General features: G+C 47.2%; 1 protein-coding gene across 1 annotated transcript in view; it reads left to right on the forward strand.

The window, feature by feature from the left end:
- LOC139563519 (polypeptide N-acetylgalactosaminyltransferase 16-like) overlaps nt 1–21,004 on the forward strand; it is an 84,532-nt gene that overhangs the window by 16,420 nt on the left and 47,108 nt on the right. The window contains exons 2-3 of the mRNA XM_071382236.1: nt 17,120–17,307; nt 20,788–20,886. Of these exons, the coding sequence (XP_071238337.1) occupies nt 17,120–17,307; nt 20,788–20,886 (287 nt within the window). The remainder of the gene's footprint in view (nt 1–17,119; nt 17,308–20,787; nt 20,887–21,004) is intronic.

The following is a 21,004-nucleotide window of genomic DNA, read 5'->3' on the forward strand; positions in this document are numbered from 1 at the left end:
TTCGGCTCAACTAAGATATTGATAGCCAATAACCTATAAAAAAAACCATCAGATGACAGTCTGATAACATATTCATGGTATAGGATAGTTTTTGTTAGAAAAAAGTGCATATTTCAGGTAGAAATCACAGTTTACAATTGCACCGACCATCACAAATCGACTAGAATTACTAGATAGAGCAACGTGTATGACCAATTTACTCATCATAAAACATTTCATAAAAATAGACAAAGCATAGCAATGGAAAGACCCAGTTCTTGTGATTTCAGACCATATTTCAGATTTTCTAAGCGTTTTTCAGCGAAAACACAATAAATCGATAAGTTAGCATACCACATGTGCAAACGTTACCAGAGCATCGATTCCAGCCAAAGAGCGCTATAACGTAATCACCGCCAAAATATATTAATTTTTTCACTAACCTTCTCAGAATTCTTCCGATGACACTCCTGTAACATCATTTTACAACATACATATACAGTTTGTTCGAAAAGGTGCATATTTAGCCATACAAAACCGTGGTTATACAATGGAAATAGTCACAACTCAAGCCTCAAAATGAGGAACGTCAGCTTTCAGAGTGATCTAGTTTAATCGAAAGCTAATCATATACTTGACTAAAAAATACAGGGTTGACAGGAATCGAAAGACAAATTAGTTCTTAATGCAACCGCTGATTTACATTTTTAAAATTATCCTTACTTTTCAATACAGGGTTCGCCAAGTGAAGCTATACCAAACAAAATGGCGAAATATGCGTTTAAAATATTTCGACAGAACAACAATTTATCATATTAAATATTGCTTACTTTGAGCTGTTCTTCCATCATATTCTTGGGCAATGTATCCTTTCTATGTTATAAACGTCTTTTGGTCGATAGATGTCCTCTGTCCTTCGAAATATCCACTAACGATCGAACGGGACCCCAAAACGTGTCCAAAGTTTCAGAGTGCACAACAAAGAAATTCCTCAAAATCGCACTAAACGGATATAAATTGCTATAAAACGGTTCAAATTAACTACATTATGATGTTTTTAACAACTATAACGACTGAAAACATGACCGGAGAAATATTGCTGGTTAGACAAGGATTTGGAATGAGGCAAGTCCGATGTCCTTCACGCTTCAGGCGCGCGACGAGAAAGGGCGGTCCCTATACATTTTGTGGTTTTATAATGGCTGGGATTGTGCAATAGACTCCATTCAAAACGTGATGACGTACAGACACCCAGAGGAAGACGTAGGCAGTGTCGGTTTCTTCATAGCATTCACTGTCGCCTTAAAAACAGACTCCAGATCAGGGGTAAAAATTTCTGGAATCTGACCCCTGTCATGAAAAGTGCTGTAGATATTGTTCTGTACCACTCAGAGACAAAATTCCAACTTCTATAGAAACTAGAAGGTGTTTTCTATCCAATAATAACAATAATATGCATATTGTACGATCAAGAATTTAGCACGAGGCAGTTTAATTTGGAGACCCAAATATGCTAATGCGGAACAGCACCCCCTATAGTTGCAAGAAGTTTTAAGTTGGAAAAGTAGGATGATCGAGCAGCAGTGAGGGCTCTTCGGTACTGCACGGTACTGTCTTTCCAAGCTAGTCAGAAGACTAGCTTGGAAAGAGCTAGTCAGAAGCTAGTCAGAAGCTTTGAAGCTTGCTTCAAAGCTCGGGTATTTTCTGTATACCAGGGAGCTAGTTTCTTATGACAAATGTTTTTCGTTTTTAGGGGTGCAACTGCATCTAGGGTATTGCGCAAGGTTAAATTGAGTTCCTCAGTTAGGTGGTTAACTGATTTTTGTCCTCTGACGTCCTTGGGTAGGCAGAAGGAGTCTGGAAGGGCGTCAAGGAATTTTTGTGTTGTCTGAGAATTTATAGCACGACTTTTGATGCTCCTTGGTTGGGGTCTGAGCAGATTATTTGTTGCGATTGCAAACGTAATAAAATGGTGGTCCGACAGTCCAGGATTATGAGGAAAAACATTAAGATCTACAACATTTATTCCATGGGACAAAACTAGGTCCAGAGTATGACTGTGGCAGTGAGTAGGTCCAGAGACATGTTGGACAAAACCCACTGAGTCGATGATGGCTCCGAAAGACTTTTGGAGTGGGTCTGTGGACTTCTCCATATGAATATTAAAATCACCAAAAATTAAAATATGATCTGCTATGACTACATGGTCTGATAGGAATTCAGGGAACTCAGAGAGGAACGCTGTATATGGCCCAGGAGGCCTATAAACAGTAGCTATAAAAAGTGATTGAGTAGGCTGCATAGATTTCATGACTAGAACCTCAAAAGACGAAAACGTCATTTTTTTTTGTTGTAAATTGAAATTTGCTATCGTAAATGTTAGCAACACCTCCGCCTTTGCGGGATGCACGGGGGATATGGTCACTAGTGTAACCAGGAGGTGAGGCCTCATTTAACACAGTAAATTCATCAGGCTTAAGCCATGTTTCAGTCAGGCCAATCACATCAAGATTATGATCAGTGATTAGTTCATTGACTATAACTGCCTTTGAAGTGAGGGATCTAACATTAAGTAACCCTATTTTGAGATGTGAGGTATCACGATCTCTTTCAATAATGTCAGGAATGGAGGAGGTCTTTATCCTAATGAGATTGCTAAGGCGAACACCGCCATGTTTAGTTTTGCCCAACCTAGGTCGAGGCACAGACACAGTCTCAATGGGGATGGCTGAGCTGACTACACTGACTGTGCTATTGGCAGACTCCACTAAGCTGGCAGGTTGGCTAACAGCCTGCTGCCTGGCCTGCACCCTATTTCATTGTGGAGCTAGAGGAGTTAGAGCCCTATCTATGCCCTATCTACTAGTTACTACAGAGACTTGAATCCTGCTAGAGAAACCTTTTATCCTATTAGAGAAACCTTTTATCCTGCTAGAGAAACCGTTTATCCTGCCTCTACCCTCCATTCTACTGGCAAATGTGTATTTACTGGAGAATAAACTGGATGAGCTCTGTTCGAGACTATCCTATGAACGGGACATTAAAAACTGTAATATCTTGTGTTTCACTGAGTCGTGGCTGAACGACGACGTGGATAATATAGAGTTAGCTGGGTTTTCTGTGCATCGGCAGGACAGAACAGCAGCCTCCGGTAAGATCAAGGGTGGTGGTGTGTGTCTCTTTGTCAACAACAGCTGGTGCGTGATCTCTAATATTCAGGAAGTCTCTAGGTTTTGCTCGCCTGAGGTAGAGTACCTTATGATATGCTGTAGACCACACTATCTACCAAGAGAGCTTTCATCTTTATTTTTGTAGGTGTCTATTTACCACCACGAACCCAAGCTGGCACTAAGACCCCACTTAACGAGCTGTATAAGGCCATAAGTAAACAAGAAAATGCTTATCCACAGGTGGCGCTTCTAGTGGCCGGGGACTTTAATGCAGGGAAACTTATCTGTTTGACCTCATTTCTATGAGCATGTTAAATGTGCAACCAGAGAAAAAAAAAATCTAAATCACTTTTACTCCACACACAGACATGTACAAAGCTCTCCCTCGCCCTCCATTTGGCAAATCTGACCATAATTATATCCTCCAGATTCCTGCTTACAAGCAAATACTCACACAGGTAGTACGATGAAGCGGATGCTAAGCTACAGGACTGGTTTGCAGCACAGACTGGAATATGTTCCGGGATTCATCCAATGGCATTGAGGAGTACACCACCTCAGTCACCGGCTTCATCAATAAGTGAATTGACGACGTCGTCCCCACAGTGACCGTATGTACAATACCCAACCAGAAGTCATGGATTACAGGCAACATCCCCACTGAGCTAAAGAGCGGCTAGAGCTGCCGCTTTCAAGGAGCGAGACACTAATCCGGACAGTTAAGAAATCCCGCTATGCCCTCCGACGAATCATCAAACAGGCAAAGCGTAAAACAGGACTGAGATAGAATCCCACTACACCGGCTCTGGCGCTCGTCGGATGTGGCAGGGCTTGCAAACTATCACGGCTCACAAAGGGAAACCCAGCCGCGAGCTGCCCAGTGATGCGAGCCTACCAGACAAGCTAAATGCCTCCTAGGCTCACTTCGAGGCAAGGAACAATGGATGAGAGCACCAGCTGTTCCGGATGACTGTGTGATCACGCTCTCCATAGCCAATGTGAGTAAGACCTTTTAAACAGGTTAACATTCACAAGGCCAGACGGATTACTAGGATGCATACTTAGAGCAAGCGCTGACCAGCTGGCAAGTGTCTTCACTGACATTTTCAACCTCTCCCTAACCCTGTCTGTAATACCTACATCTTTTAAGCAGACCACCGTAGTCCCTTCCAAGCTAATCACCAATCTCAGGACCCTGGGGGCTGAACATCTCCGTCTGCAACTGGATCCTGGACTTGCTGACGGGCAGCCCCCAAGTGGTGAGGGTAGGTAACAACACATCCACATCCGCAACGCTGACCCTTAACACGGGTGCCCTTAAGGGGTGTCAGAGGAAGGCGAAGTAGTGGAGGAGGTCGAGAGCTTCAAGTTCCTTGGCATTAAGGACCTAGCTAGGTCCAAACACACCAAGACAGTCATGAAGAGGGCACGACAACGTCTATTCCCCCTCATGAGGCTGAAAAGATTTGGCATGGGACCTCCGATTCTCAAAGTTCAACAGCTGCACTATCGAGAGCATCCTGACTGGTTGCATCACCACTTAGCGTCCGACTGCAAGGCGCTACAGAGGGTAGTGTGTACGGCCCAGTACATAACTGGGGCCAAGGTTCCTGCCATCCAGGACCTATATATTAGGCGGTGTCAGAGAAAGGCCCTAAAAATTGTCAAAGACTCCAGCCACCCAAGTCATAGACTGTTCTCTCTGCTACTGCACGGCAAGCGATACCGGAGTGCCAAGTCTGAGACCAAAAGGATCCTTAAAACCTCTTAAGGATCCGCCACTTTTTTTCAATTTTCTCCTAAAATGACATACCCAAATCTAACTGCCTGTAGCTCAAGACCTGAAGCAAGGATATGCATATTCTTGGTACCATTTGAAAGGAAACACTTTGAAGTATGTGGAAATGTGAAAGGAATGTAGGCGAATATAACACAATAGATCTGGTAAAAGACAATACAAAGAAAAAAACAACCGTTCTTTTGTATTCTTTTTGTACCATCATCCACTCGTAGCGAGTATTGGCGCAACAAGCGCATTCCAAGAGGACTGAGAATACAGGAGCCTACAATAGGGAAAAACAACAACTTTCGTTCAGAAATGGGGTGAAATCCTCAACAAATGTTATTTTTAGATTTAATCCTATTAATTGTTGAAGATGTGTCGAAGGAAGTAAAAGAAGTTGAAGTTAAGATCAGCGAACATGAGGTTATAAAGAGGTTATAATGAAGGAGATTCTAGGCCCAAACTTCACAGCCATAGACGACATGATCAACCAGTCCATTGGGAAATGTAGAGACTTTCTACGAGCAACAAATATCAAGAAATATCAGCGAGACACCGAGGACTACCAGCTCAACCAGGTGTACGCATGGGAAGGCCCAAGGACAGGAGTATGGGAAGGCCCAAGGACAGGAGCATGGGAAGGCCGACGTAGGGACGCACCACTGACCGGGGGACGCCAATATGCAGCAGCGGGAGGACATGGAAACTTAGACACAGAGGCATCCACTGAGAGTGAATTCCCTACAGACAGCAACTCCAGCTACCATCGCAAACACACAGAGACTGCTTTTTTAGCCCGAAAGGAACACAAGGCTCCACGAAAGAAAATAAACGATGTAGGAGAGGCAAGCGGTCAAAGAGGAGACCAGGAACACAGGCCGTGGACACGTAGCTACAGCAGGGACGTGGTAATTAACCTCTCCAAAAAAATACCTTACTGATGCTCAAGTCTCAGTCTTATCTAAGGGGCTCTCTTTTGTACCTACATGTTCAAATAAACCATTCGATACGAAAGTAGATCTGTTTAAATTCTTTCGTAAGATTAAATTCAAGCATGTGTTTTCTCAAAACATTGTTTCGGGCCTAGAAACACATCAAAGATCTGGTACCCATTTTAAGCCCAAAAGCAAATTCTGTCCTATGGTTAACAACTCCTCGATTAATACCTATTGTAGGTTAGTGGAACAAGAAGCCATGTCAGTATATAGGAGACAAACAAACCATATTCAGATGAACCTCACTAGAACAGAAGAACTGGCACTCAATGAACTAATGAAAGATTCATCTTTGGTTATAAAACCTGCAGACAAGGGGGGTGCTGTGGTTGTTTTAGACTATGGAAAATACGAAGAAGAGATTCAGAGACAACTCAGTAATGAACGTTTCTATAGAAAACTGAGTGTTGATCCCACACAGGTGTTCCAAAGGGAAATATGCTCTAATCTGGAGCAAAGGGAGATATCCTATTAAAGCACCTCTCAAAACCTGAATATGAATATCTTTGCTGCAAATGTGAGATACATCCATGCCTGTGTAACGGATGTGAAATGGCTAGCTAGTTAGCGGTGCTGCACGCTAAAAGCGTTTCAATCGGTTACGTCACTCGCTTTGAGACCTTGAAGTAGTGGTTCCCCTTGCTCTGCACAGGCCGCGGCTTTTGTGGAGCGATGGGTAACGATGCTTCGTGGGTGACTGTTGTTGATGTGTGCAGAGGGTCCCTGGTTCGCGCCCGAGGTCGGGGCGAGGGGACGGACTAAAGTTATACTGTTACACATGTACATTTTACCGAAATTACACAAACCTAAAACACAACAAGGCAACTATCCAGGCAGACCAGTGGTTGCAGGAATAGGCTCAATGCTAGAGCCGTTGTTGAACTTTGTAGACTCTTTTATTAAATCTCATGTGCAAGCATTGCCATCTTATGTAAAAGACTCTATAGACTTCATAAACAAGATCTCCCCAATAAAGTGTTTAACAGTTTAACATTGGAAAAAGAGCTGTCCGATTTTATGGCACTACTCAACGACATTGACCCCAATCTCAAATTCACTATTGAATGTGACACTCAACGTGTTCAATACCTCGATATGCGGATTGCGAAATCAAATGGAACCCTGTTCTACAACTCTGTACAGAAAAGAAACGGACAGAAATACTCTATTACAGGGGGACAGCTTCCACCCTGAGCCATTAAAAAGAGGACTTCCTAGAAGCCAGTTTTTCAGACTGCGTCGTATATGCCACTCTCCACAGAGGATTATCTAGAAAAAGCAGCAGAGATGCGCAATAGGTTTCTAAGATTATTCGCCACAATGTGTAGGTGAAGCTCTTAATTTGGCATTGGGGAAAAACACGAGATGAACTGCTACAACAAAGACACAGAAAGCTACAGAACACTCTGTAAATGTTCACAACCACATAGACTTTGAACTCGCGAAAAGTGGGAGACGCTGTCAAGAAACACTGGCATCTTTTATCATCGGACCCAGCTTTGCCTGATAAATTGGTTCGTGCCAACTGCCAGCCACAAAAGAAAATCAGCCAGGCTCTTTTACGCCCTCTACCAAATGGTAGCTATAGATGCAGAGGATGCGCACAATATGAAGTGTGAATATTTCTGCCACCCACATACAGGAAAACGGTTCCTAATAAATGACATTATTAGGTGTTCCACCACCCATGTTATCTACATTATTAAATGTCCATGTGGGCTGTGTTATGTCGGTAAAACCTCTCGCGCTCTCAAACAGAGAATCGGAGAACATTAAAGTTCAATCAGGAGAAATGACAGGGATTATTCAGTCGCAGTACATTTCAATGACCTAAAACATGACAATGACCTTACATCGGTACCCCAGGTAATCTTAGGTTTCATTACATACAGTCGGGAGGAACTACTGAATATACGATTAACGTCAACTCATCATCGTTCCTACCAGGAATATGACTTTCCCGAAACGGATCCAGTGTTTTGCCTTCCACCCAATACAATGGATCTGATCCCAGCCGGCGACCCTGTGCGACGCCGAAAAAGGGGAAAACGAGGCGGTCTCGTGGTCAGGCTTCGGAGACGGGCACATCGCGCTCCACTCCCTAGCATACTACTCGCCAATGTCCAGTCTCTTGACAATAAGGTTGATGAAATCCGAGCACGGGTAGCATTCCAGAGAGACATCAGGGATTGCAACGTGCTCTGCTTCACGGAAACATGGCTAACTCAAGGGACGCTAACGGAGTCGGTGCAGCCAGCTGGTTTCTTCATGCATCGCGCCGACAGAAACAAACATCTTTCCGGTAAGAAGAGGGGCGGGGGGGTATGCCTTATGATTAACGAGAAGTGGTGTGATCATCATAACAACACACAGGAACTCAAGTCATTCTGTTCACCTGATCTAGAACTCCTCACAATCAAATGTCGACCGCATTATCTACCAAGGGAATTCTCTTCAATCATAATCACAGCCGTATATATTCCCCCCCAAGCAGACACATCGATGGCCCTGAACGAACTTTATCTGACTCTTTGTAAACTGGAAACCACACACCCTGAGGCTGCATTCATCGTAGCTGGGGATTTTAACAAGGCTAATCTAAAAACAAAACTCCCTAAATTCTATCAGCATATCGATTGTGCTACCAGGGCTGGAAAAACCCTAGACCATTGTTATACTAATTTCCGCGACGCTTATAAGGCCCTCCCCCGCCCCCCTTTCGGAAAAGCTGACCACGACTCCATTTTGTTGATTCCAGCCTACAAACAGAAACTCAAACAACAAGCTCCCGCGCTCAGGTCTGTTCAACGCTGGTCCGACCAATCTGAATCCACGCTTCAAGACTGCTTCGATCACGCGGATTGGAATATGTTCCGCATCGCGTCCAACAACAATATTGACGAATATGCTGATTCGGTGAGCGAGTTCATTAGGAAGTGCATTGACGATGTCGTACCCACAGCAACGATAAAAACATTCCCAAACCAGAAACCGTGGATTGACGGCAGCATTCGCGTGAAACTGAAAGCGCGAACCACTGCTTTTAACCAGGGCAAGGTGACCGGAAGCATGACCGAATACAAACAGTGTAGCTATTCTCTCCGCAAGGCAATCAAACAGGCTAAGTCTCAGTACAGAGACAAAATCGAGTCGCAATTCAACAGCTCAGACACAAGAGGTATGTGGCAGGGTCTACAGTCAATCACGGATTACAAAAAGAAAACCAGCCCCGTCGCGGACCAGGATGTCTTGCTCCCAGACAGGCTAAACAACTTTTTTGCCCGCTTTGAGGACAATACAGTGCCACTGACACGGCCCCCTACCAAAACCTGCGGGCTCTCCTTCACTGCAGCCGAGGTGAGTAAAACATTTAAACGTGTTAACCCTCGCAAGGCTGCAGGCCCAGACGGCATTCCCAGCCGCGTCCTCAGAGCATGCGCAGACCAGCTGGCTGGTGTGTTTACGGACATATTCAATCAATCCTTATCCCAGTCTGCTGTTCCCACATGCTTCAAGAGGGCCACCATTGTTCCTGTTCCCAAGAAAGCAAAGGTAACTGAGCTAAACGACTACCGCCCCGTAGAACTCACATCCGTCATCATGAAGTGCTTTGAGAGACTAGTCAAGGATCATATCACCTCCACCCTACCTGACACCCTAGACCCACTCCAATTTGCTTACCGACCCAATAGGTCCACAGACGACGCAATCGCAACCACACTGCACACTGCCCTAACCCATCTGGACAAGAGGAATACCCATGTGAGAATGCTGTTCATCGATTACAGCTCAGCATTTAACACCATAGTACCCTCCAAACTCGTCATCAAGCTCGAGACCCTGGGTCTCGACCCCGCCCTGTGCAACTGGGTCCTGGACTTCCTGACGGGCCGCCCCCAGGTGGTGAGGGTAGGTAACAACATCTCCACCCCGCTGATCCTCAACACTGGGGCCCCACAAGGGTGCGTTCTGAGCCCTCTCCTGTACTCCCTGTTCACCCACGACTGCGTGGCCATGCACGCCTCCAACTCAATCATCAAGTTTGCGGATGACACTACAGTGGTAGGCTTGATTACCAACAACGACGAGACGGCCTACAGGGAGGAGGTGAGGGCCCTCGGAGTGTGGTGTCAGGAAAATAACCTCACACTCAACGTCAACAAAACAAAGGAGATGATTGTGGACTTCAGGAAACAGCAGAGGGAGCACCCCCCTATCCACATCGACGGGTCAGTAGTGGAGAAGGTGGAAAGTTTTAAGTTCCTCGGTGTACACATCACGGACAAACTGAATTGGTCCACCCACACAGACAGCGTTGTGAAGAAGGCGCAGCAGCGCCTCTTCAACCTCAGGAGGCTGAAGAAATTCGGCTTGTCACCAAAAGCACTCACAAACTTCTACAGATGCACAATCGAGAGCATCCTGTCGGGCTGTATCACCGCCTGGTACGGCAACTGCTCCGCCCACAACCGTAAGGCTCTCCAGAGGGTAGTGAGGTCTGCAGAACGCATCACCAGGGGCAAACTACCTGCCCTCCAGGACACCTACACCACCCGATGTCACAGGAAGGCCATAAAGATCATCAAGGACAACAACCACCCAAGCCACTGCCTGTTCACCCCGCTATCATCCAGAAGGCGAGGTCAGTACAGGTGCATCAAAGCAGGGACCGAGAGACTGAAAAACAGCTTCTATCTCAAGGCCATCAGACTGTTAAACAGCCACCACTAACATTTAGCGGCCGCTGCCAACATACTGACCCAACTCCAGCCACTTTAAAAATGGGAATTGATGGAAATTATGTAAAAATGTACCACTAGCCACTTTAAGCAATGCCACTTAATACAATGTTTACATACCCTACATTACCCATCTCATATGTATATATACTGTACTCTATATCATCTACTGCATCTTGCCATCTTTATGTAATACATGTACCACTAGCCACTTTAAACTATGCCACTTTATGTTTACATACCCTACAGTACTCATCTCATATGTATATACCGTACTCTATACCATCTACTGCATCTGCCATGCCGTTCTGTACCACCACTCATTCATATATCTTTATGTACATATTCTTTATCCCTTTACACTTGTGTGTGTGTGTAAGGTAGTAGTTGTGGAATTGTTAGGTTAGATTACTGTTGGTTATTACTGCATTGTCGGAACTAGAAGCACAAGCATTTCGCTACACTCGCATTAACATCTGCTAACCATGTGTATGTGACTAATAAAATTTGATTTGATTTGATTTTGACATTTCTACCTTTTTAGATTTTGTGGCATAGAGAAAGTTAAGATATCAGACAAGGGAGGTGATATTAATAACACTCTGAGTAAAAGAGAATGTTTTGGGGATTTTCACCCTCCAAACATTATTTCCTAAAGGTCTTAATGATGAAATGCCTATGTATGTTATGTTGTAAATTTGAACATGAATTACACCCTATTTCTTTATTACGCCCCTGTTTTTCTTACACTGTACCCAATGATTTATGAAAACTTGTTCGGTAGGTCGATGTCCTCATTGTGGTTTTGCAGACGTGTTTAATACGTCTTTACACACTTATTTCAAATAATTCTGAAATGCATATTGTTATATTTGGTAGCACTTATTTGTTTTTCCTTCGCCTCCAACCACTTTCGATGCATGGAACGGATGTGGGTGGGGCTAGGTCTACATAAGGGTGCTAATTTAAAAAAACTCACAAAAGCTCTGACGAAGACCGTGAGGTCGATACGTAAATCTCTGACGAAGGCCATGAGGCCGACACGTAAAGCTCTGACGAAGACCGTGAAGCCGATACATAAAGCTCTGACGAAGACCGTGAGGCCGATACATAAAGCTCTGACGAAGACCGTGAGGCCGATACGTAAAGCTCTGACGAAGACCGTGAGGCCGATACGTAAAGCTCTGACGAAGGCCGTGAGGCCGATACGTAAAGCTCTGACGAAGGCCGTGAGGCCGATACGTAAAGCTCTGACGAAGACCGTGAGGCCGATACGTAAAGCTCTGACGAAGGCCGTGAGGCCGATATGTAAAGCTCTGACGAAGGCCGCGAGGCCGATACGTAAAGCTCTGACGAAGGCCGCGAGGCCTATACGTAAAGCTCTGACGAAGGCCGCGAGGCCGATATGTAAAGCTCTGACGAAGGCCGTGAGGCCGATACATAAAGCTCTGACGAAGGCCGCGAGGCCGATATGTAAAGCTCTGACGAAGGCCGTGAGGCCGATACGTAAAGCTCTGACGAAGGCCGCGAGGCCGATATGTAAAGCTCTGACGAAGGCCGCGAGGCCGATATGTAAAGCTCTGACGAAGGCCGCGAGGCCGATACGTAAAGCTCTGACGAAGGCCGCGAGGCCGATACGTAAAGCTCTGACGAAGGCCGCGAGGCCGATACGTAAAGCTCTGACGAAGGCCGTGAGGCCGATACGTAAAGCTCTGACGAAGGCCGTGAGGCCGATACGTAAAGCTCTGACGAAGACCGTGAGGCCGATATGTAAAGCTCTGACGAAGGCCGTGAGGCCGATACATAAAGCTCTGACGAAGGCCGCGAGGCCGATACGTAAAGCTCTGACGAAGGCCGCGAGGCCGATACGTAAAGCTCTGACGAAGGCCGTGAGGCCGATATGTAAAGTTCATTAAAGATCAGTGATACTATCAAGTGCAGTGTGCGGTACCACCATCTTTGAAATGCAAGAGAAAGGCCACAATGTATTATTTCAGCCCAGGTGCAATTTAGATGTTGGCCACTAGATGGCAGCAGTGTGCCTAATTTGTTTATTATCCTCAAACAATAGCATGGTATTATTTCACTGTAATAGCTACTGTAAATTGGACAGTGCAGTTAGATTAACAAGAATTTAAGCTTTCTGCCAATATCAGATATGTCTATGTCCTGGGAAATGTTCTTGTTACTTACAACCTCATGCTAATCGCATTAGCCTACGTTAGCTCAACCGTCCCGTGGAAGGGACACCGGTCCCGAAGAAGCAGTTTCTACCCCCCCCCCAAGCCGTAAGACTGCTGAACAGTTTCTACCCCCCCAAGCCGTAAGACTGCTGAACAGTTTCTACCCCCCCAAGCCATCAGACTGCTGAACAGTTAATCAAATGGCTACCTGGACTATTTACATTGACCGCCTTATTTTATTCATATTTATTCTTATTTTCTGCACTGACTCTCTTCCACAGGTTCGATGTACACTCACTGGACTCTAACCACACACACACACACACACACACACACACACACCACACACCACACACCACACACCACACACACACACACACACACACACACACACACACACACACACACAGAGTTTTGTCTCACCTGGACTTCTGTTGTCACGGATCCCTCCGGAACCTTCATTACGTACACCTGTCCCCTGTTCCCACTGATTAGTACTTGTATAAACGTGCCCTTTGTTTTCGCCACTGGTGCTGTCGATTGTTGTTACAATGTCCGTTGGTGCGTGTGAGTACCTGTGCTGTGTGGATTGCGCAGATGATTACGGGTCTTAAACATTGTGCGCGTGCGTTATTTATTCGAGGTACTCCTCAATTATTTTGGTTTCGGTTTCAACCCTGTGTTTTTGTTTGTTTGGTCTTTGTCCCCGTGCCTTTACACGGCACGCCGTCATTTGGGTACAATAAAAACAACTACTACACATTCCTGCACCTGTCTCACAAATAATTCATACCAGCCTGACAACTGTTCAGTCATGTGGTCAGGTGCCACAAAAAGGGACTTAGGAAAATTAAAATTGGCTCAGAACAGGGCAGCACAGCTGGCCCTTGGATGTACACAGAGAGCTAATATTAATAATATGCATGTCAATCTCTCCTGGCTCAAAGTGGAGGAGATATTGACTTCATCACTACTTGTTTTTGTAAGAGGTGTTGACAAGCTGAATGCTCTGAGGTGTCTGTTTTTAAACTACTAACACACAGCTCAGACACCCCATGCATATCCCACAAGACATGCCACCAGAGGTCTCTTCACAGTCCCCAAGTCCAGAACAGACTATGAGAGGCGCACAGTACTACATAGAGCCATGACTATGACTGTGAAGAGAGACACACACAGGTAAAGACTCACACATACTCATTTTGTATTGTAGAGAGGTAGTGGTGTAATAATGTTATATGATGTAGTGTTTTATGTGTCATGTAAGTGTCTCAATGTGTTTGGACCCCAAGAAGGTTCTAAAGACTGTTGACATCTAGTGGAAGCCTTAGGAAGTGCAATATGACCCCATAGACACTGTATATTGGATAGGCAAACCTACAAACCTCAGATTTCCCACTTCCTGGTTGGATTTTTTCTCAGGTTTTTGCCTGCCATATGAGTTATGTTTTACTCACAGACATCATTCAAACAGTTTTAGAAACTCAGTGTTTTCTATCCAAATCTACTAATTATATGCATATTCTAGCTTTTATGGCTGAGTAGCAGGCAGTTTAATTTGGGCACGCTTTTCATCCAAAATTCCCAATGCTGCCCCCTACCCTAGTGAAGTTAATAACACTGAGGATCATTCATCACATTCGTCTCCTCTTCAATGTATTTTCCTTTCCCCTCTCACTCCTCTTCTGTCTCCCCTCTCACACCTCCTCTGTCTCCCCTCTCACTCCTACACCTCCTCTGTCTCCCCTCTCACTCCTACACCTCCTCTGTCTCCCCTCTCACTCCTACACCTCCTCTGTCTCCCCTCTCACTCCTACACCTCCTCTGTCTCCCCTCTCACTCCTACACCTCCTCTGTCTCCCCTCTCACTCCTACACCTCCTCTGTCTCCCCTCTCCCTCCTACACCTCCTCTGCCTCCCCTCTCCCTCCTACACCTCCTCTGTCTCCCCTCTCGCTCCTACACCTCCTCTGTCTCCCCTCTCACTCCTACACCTCCTCTGTCTCCCCTCTCACTCCTACACCTCCTCTGTCTCCCCTCTCACTCCTACACCTCCTCTGTCTCCCCTCTCACTCCTACACCTCTGTCTCCCATCTCGCTCCTACGCCTCATCTGTCTCCCATCTCACTCCTACACCTCCTGTCTCCCCTCTCACTCCTACACCTCCTCTGTCTCCCCTCTCACTCCTACACCTCCTCTGTCTCCCCTCTCACTCCTACACCTCCTCTGTCTCCCCTCTCACTCCTACACCTCCTCTGTCTCCCCTCTCACTCCTACACCTCCTGTCTCCCCTCTCGCTCCTACACCTCTGTCTCCCCTCTCGCTCCTACACCTCTGTCTCCCATCTCGCTCCTACGCCTCATCTGTCTCCCATCTCACTCCTACACCTCCTGTCTCCCCTCTCGCTCCTACACCTCTGTCTCCCCTCTCGCTCCTACACCTCTGTCTCCCATCTCGCTCCTACGCCTCATCTGTCTCCCATCTCACTCCTACACCTCCTCTGTCTCCCCTCTCACTCCTACACCTCCTGTCTCCCCTCTCGCTCCTACACCTCTGTCTCCCCTCTCGCTCCTACACCTCTGTCTCCCATCTCGCTCCTACGCCTCATCTGTCTCCCCTCTCACTCCTACGCCTCCTCTCTCTCCCCTCTCACTCCTATGCCTCCTCTGTCTCCCCTCTCACTCCTACACCTCCTCTGTCTCCCCTCTCACACCTCCTCTGTCTCCCCTCTCACACCGCCTCTGTCTCCCCTCTCACACCTCCTCTGTCTCCCCTCTCGCTCCTACACCTCCTCTGTCTCCCCTCTCACTCCTACACCTCCTCTGTCTCCCCTCTCACTCCTACACCTCCTCTGTCTCCCCTCTCACTCCTACACCTCCTCTGTCTCCCCTCTCACACCTCCTCTGTCTCCCCTCTCACACCGCCTCTGTCTCCCCTCTCACTCCTCCTCTGTCTCTCCTCTCACTCCTATGGTTAAAATGTTCCAGATAACATTACAGTCATTCTAGAGATCACTACCTGGGTGTCTCAGACCAGATAACATCACGGTCATTCTAGAGATCACTACCTGGGTGTCTCAGACCAGATAACATCACGGTCATTCTAGAGATCACTACCTGGGTGTCTCAGACCAGATAACATCACGGTCATTCTAGAGATCACTACCTGGGTGTCTCAGACCAGATAACATCACAGATATTATAAAGGTCACTAACTGGGTGTCTCAGACCAGATAACATCACAGATATTATAAAGGTCACTAACTGGGTGTCTCAGACCAGATAACATCACAGATATTATAAAGGTCACTAACTGGGTGTCTCAGACCAGATAACATCACAGATATTATAAAGGTCACTAACTGGGTGTCTCAGACCAGATAACATCACAGATATTATAAAGGTCACTAACTGGGTGTCTCAGACCAGATAACATCACAGATATTATAAAGGTCACTAACTGGGTGTCTCAGACCAGATAACATCACAGATATTATAAAGGTCACTAACTGGGTGTCTCAGACCAGATAACATCACAGATATTATAAAGGTCACTAACTGGGTGTCTCAGACCAGATAACATCACAGATATTATAAAGGTCACTAACTGGGTGTCTCAGACCAGATAACATCACAGATATTATAAAGGTCACTAACTGGGTGTCTCAGACCAGATAACATCACAGATATTATAAAGGTCACTAACTGGGTGTCTCAGACCAGATAACATCACAGATATTATAAAGGTCACTAACTGGGTGTCTCAGACCAGATAACATCACAGATATTCTAGAGATCACTACCTGGGTGTCTCAGACCAGATAACATCACAGATATTATAAAGGTCACTAACTGGGTGTCTCAGACCAGATAACATCACAGATATTATAAAGGTCACTAACTGGGTGTCTCAGACCAGATAACATCACAGATATTATAAAGGTCACTAACTGGGTGTCTCAGACCAGATAACATCACAGATATTCTAGAGATCACTACCTGGGTGTCTCAGACCAGATAACATCACAGATATTATAAAGGTCACTAACTGGGTGTCTCAGATTATGGATCAGGTGGTACAGTATCTAAGCTTTTCAAATGAGGTTGATAGAGTCACCATCAACTGTGTGAGAGACACAGATGACATCAGAGTGTTGACATCCATCTTCTAACTGGTAACCCATCTTTCCTCTTTACCTCTACTTCCTGAATTCTGACCTCTGACTCCTGACCTCTGTGTTTTGTTCTGCCCCCCCCCCCCCCCCCCTGCAGATGACCCAGTCTCCGTGGGCGGAGCAGCAGCAGCAGGGTCAGCTCATAGGTAGTTTCGATGAGAAGGCGTACCTGTTGGAGAAACAGCTGAAGGCGGGAGACGATCCCTACAGAGACCACGCCTTCAACCTGGCCGAGAGCGACCGACTCGGCTCAGAGCGGGTCATCAGAGACACACGGCACTACAGGTGACTAAATACAGACCGACTCGGCTCAGAGCGGGCTATCAGAGACATACGGCACTACAGGTGACTACATACAGACCGACTCGGCTCAGAGCGGGCTATCAGAGACACACGGCACTACAGGTGACTACACAAAGACTGACTGGGCTCAGAGCGGGTCATCAGAGACACACGACACTACAGGTGACTACATACAGACCGCCTGGGCTCAGAGCGGGTCATCAGAGACACACGACACTACAGGTGACTACATACAGACCGCCTGGGCTCAGAGCGGGTCATCAGAGACACACGACACTACAGGTGACTACATACAGACCGACTCGGCTCAGAGCGGGCTATCAGAGACACACGACACTACAGGTGACTACACACAGACTGACTGGGCTCAGAGCGGGCTATCAGAGACACACGACACTACAGGTGACTACATACAGACCGACTCGGCTCAGAGCGGGCTATCAGAGACACACGGCACTACAGGTGACTACATACAGACCGACTCGGCTCAGAGCGGGCTATCAGAGACACACGACACTACAGGTGACTACATACAGACTGACTGGGCTCAGAGCGGGTCATCAGAGACACACGACACTACAGGTGACTACATACAGACCGACTCGGCTCAGAGCGGGCTATCAGAGACACACGGCACTACAGGTGACTACATACAGACCGACTCGGCTCAGAGCGGGCTATCAGAGACACACGGCACTACAGGTGACTACATACAGACCGACTCGGCTCAGAGCGGGTCATCAGAGACACACGACACTACAGGTGACTACATACAGACCGACTCGGCTCAGAGCGGGCTATCAGAGACACACGACACTACAGGTGACTACACACAGACTGACTGGGCTCAGAGCGGGCTATCAGAGACACACGACACTACAGGTGACTACATACAGACCGACTCGGCTCAAAGCGGGCTATCAGAGACACACGACACTACAGGTGACTACATACAGACTGACTGGGCTCAGAGCGGGTCATCAGAGACACACGACACTACAGGTGACTACATACAGACTGACTGGGCTCAGAGTGGGTCATCAGAGACACACGACACTACAGGTGACTACATACAGACTGACTGGGCTCAGAGCGGGTCATCAGAGACACAGGACACTACAGGTGACTACATACAGACTGACTGGGCTCAGAGCGGGTCATCAGAGACACAGGACACTACAGGTGACTACATACAGACCGCCTGGGCTCAGAGCGGGTCATCAGAGACACACGACACTACAGGTGACTACATACAGACTGACTGGGCTCAGAGCGGGTCATCAGAGACACAGGACACTACAGGTGACTACACACAGACTGACTGGGCTCAGAGCGGGTCATCAGAGACACACGACACTACAGGTGACTACATACAGACCGCCTGGGCTCAGAGCGGGTCATCAGAGACACACGGCACTACAGCTGACTACATACAGACCGACTCGGCTCAGAGCGGGCTATCAGAGACACACGACACTACAGGTGACTACATACAGACTGACTGGGCTCAGAGCGGGTCATCGGAGACACACGGCACTACAGGTGACTACATACAGCGACTGGGCTCAGAGCGGGTCATCAGAGACACACGACACTACAGGTGACTACATACAGACCGACTCGGCTCAGAGCGGGCTATCAGAGACACACGGCACTACAGGTGACTACATACAGACCGACTCGGCTCAGAGCGGGCTATCAGAGACACACGGCACTACAGGTGACTACATACAGACCGACTCGGCTCAGAGCGGGCTATCAGAGACACACGGCACTACAGGTGACTACACACAGACTGACTGGGCTCAGAGCGGGTCATCAGAGACACACGACACTACAGGTGACTACATACAGACCGCCTGGGCTCAGAGTGGGTCATCAGAGACACACGACACTACAGGTGACTACATACAGACCGCCTGGGCTCAGAGCGGGTCATCAGAGACACACGACACTACAGGTGACTACATACAGACCGACTCGGCTCAGAGCGGGCTATCAGAGACACACGACACTACAGGTGACTACACACAGACTGACTGGGCTCAGAGCGGGCTATCAGAGACACACGACACTACAGGTGACTACACACAGACTGACTGGGCTCAGAGCGGGCTATCAGAGACACACGACACTACAGGTGACTACATACAGACCGACTCGGCTCAGAGCGGGCTATCAGAGACACACGGCACTACAGGTGACTACATACAGACCGACTCGGCTCAGAGCGGGTCATCAGAGACACACGACACTACAGGTGACTACATACAGACCGCCTGGGCTCAGAGCGGGTCATCAGAGACACACGGTACTACAGGTGACTACACACAGACCGCCTGGGCTCAGAGCGGGTCATCAGAGACACACGGTACTACAGGTGACTACACACAGACCGCCTGGGCTCAGAGCGGGTCATCAGAGACACACGACACTACAGGTGACTACATACAGACTGACTGGGCTCAGAGCGGGTCATCAGAGACACACGACACTACAGGTGACTACATACAGACTGACTGGGCTCAGAGCGGGCTATCAGAGACACACGACACTACAGGTGACTACATACAGACCGCCTGGGCTCAGAGCGGGTCATCAGAGACACACGACACTACAGGTGACTACATACAGACCGCCTGGGCTCAGAGCGGGTCATCAGAGACACACGACACTACAGGTGACTACATACAGACTGACTGGGCTCAGAGCGGGTCATCAGAGACACACGACACTACAGGTGACTACATACAGACTGACTGGGCTCAGAGCGGGTCATCAGAGACACACGGCACTACAGGTGACTACATACAGACTGACTGGGCTCAGAGCGGGTCATCAGAGACACACGACACTACAGGTGACTACACACAGACTGACTGGGCTCAGAGCAGGTCATCAGAGACGCACGACACTACAGGTGACTACATACAGACTGACTGGGCTCAGAGCGGGTCATCAGAGACGCACGACACTACAGGTGACTACATACAGACTGACTGGGCTCAGAGCGGGCTATCAGAGACACACGGCACTACAGGTGACTACATACAGACTGACTGGGCTCATTGCGGGTCATCTCATAAAGAGAGTACATCATGCAATGTCTGCACCTTCATCCTTCATCCATGGGCTGGCATGATATCACATGTTCAACCATCATCCATGGGCTACATGATATCACATGTTCAACCATCATCCTTGGAATGGCATGATATCACATGTTCAACCGTCATCCTTGGGCTGGCATGATATCACATGTCATTTGCTGTTATGATAGCAAACACTCATTGGGTTTTATAGTGAGTGGGATGTACAGTACACAATGCACAGTAGATGTGAATACTTTACTAAAACAATGTTGCTTATTGTTTGTAGTTGTGAATACTTTACTAAATACTTTCTTATTGTTTGTAGGTGTGAATACTTTACTAAAACAATATTGCTTCTTATTGTTTGTAGGTGTGCCTCCTTGAATTATGACACTAACCTTCCTCCTACGAGCATCATCATCACCTTCAACAATGAGGCTCGCTCCACCCTGCTACGCACCATCAAAAGGTAAGGAACCACTGCTACAGAACACTAGAACACTGCTACAGAACACTAGAACACTGCTACAGAACACTAGAACACTGCTATAGAACACTAGAACACTGCTGTAAAACACTAGACCACT

Source organism: Salvelinus alpinus, chromosome 34 (genome assembly GCF_045679555.1).
Source record: "Salvelinus alpinus chromosome 34, SLU_Salpinus.1, whole genome shotgun sequence".
NCBI classification, from domain to species: domain Eukaryota; kingdom Metazoa; phylum Chordata; class Actinopteri; order Salmoniformes; family Salmonidae; genus Salvelinus; species Salvelinus alpinus.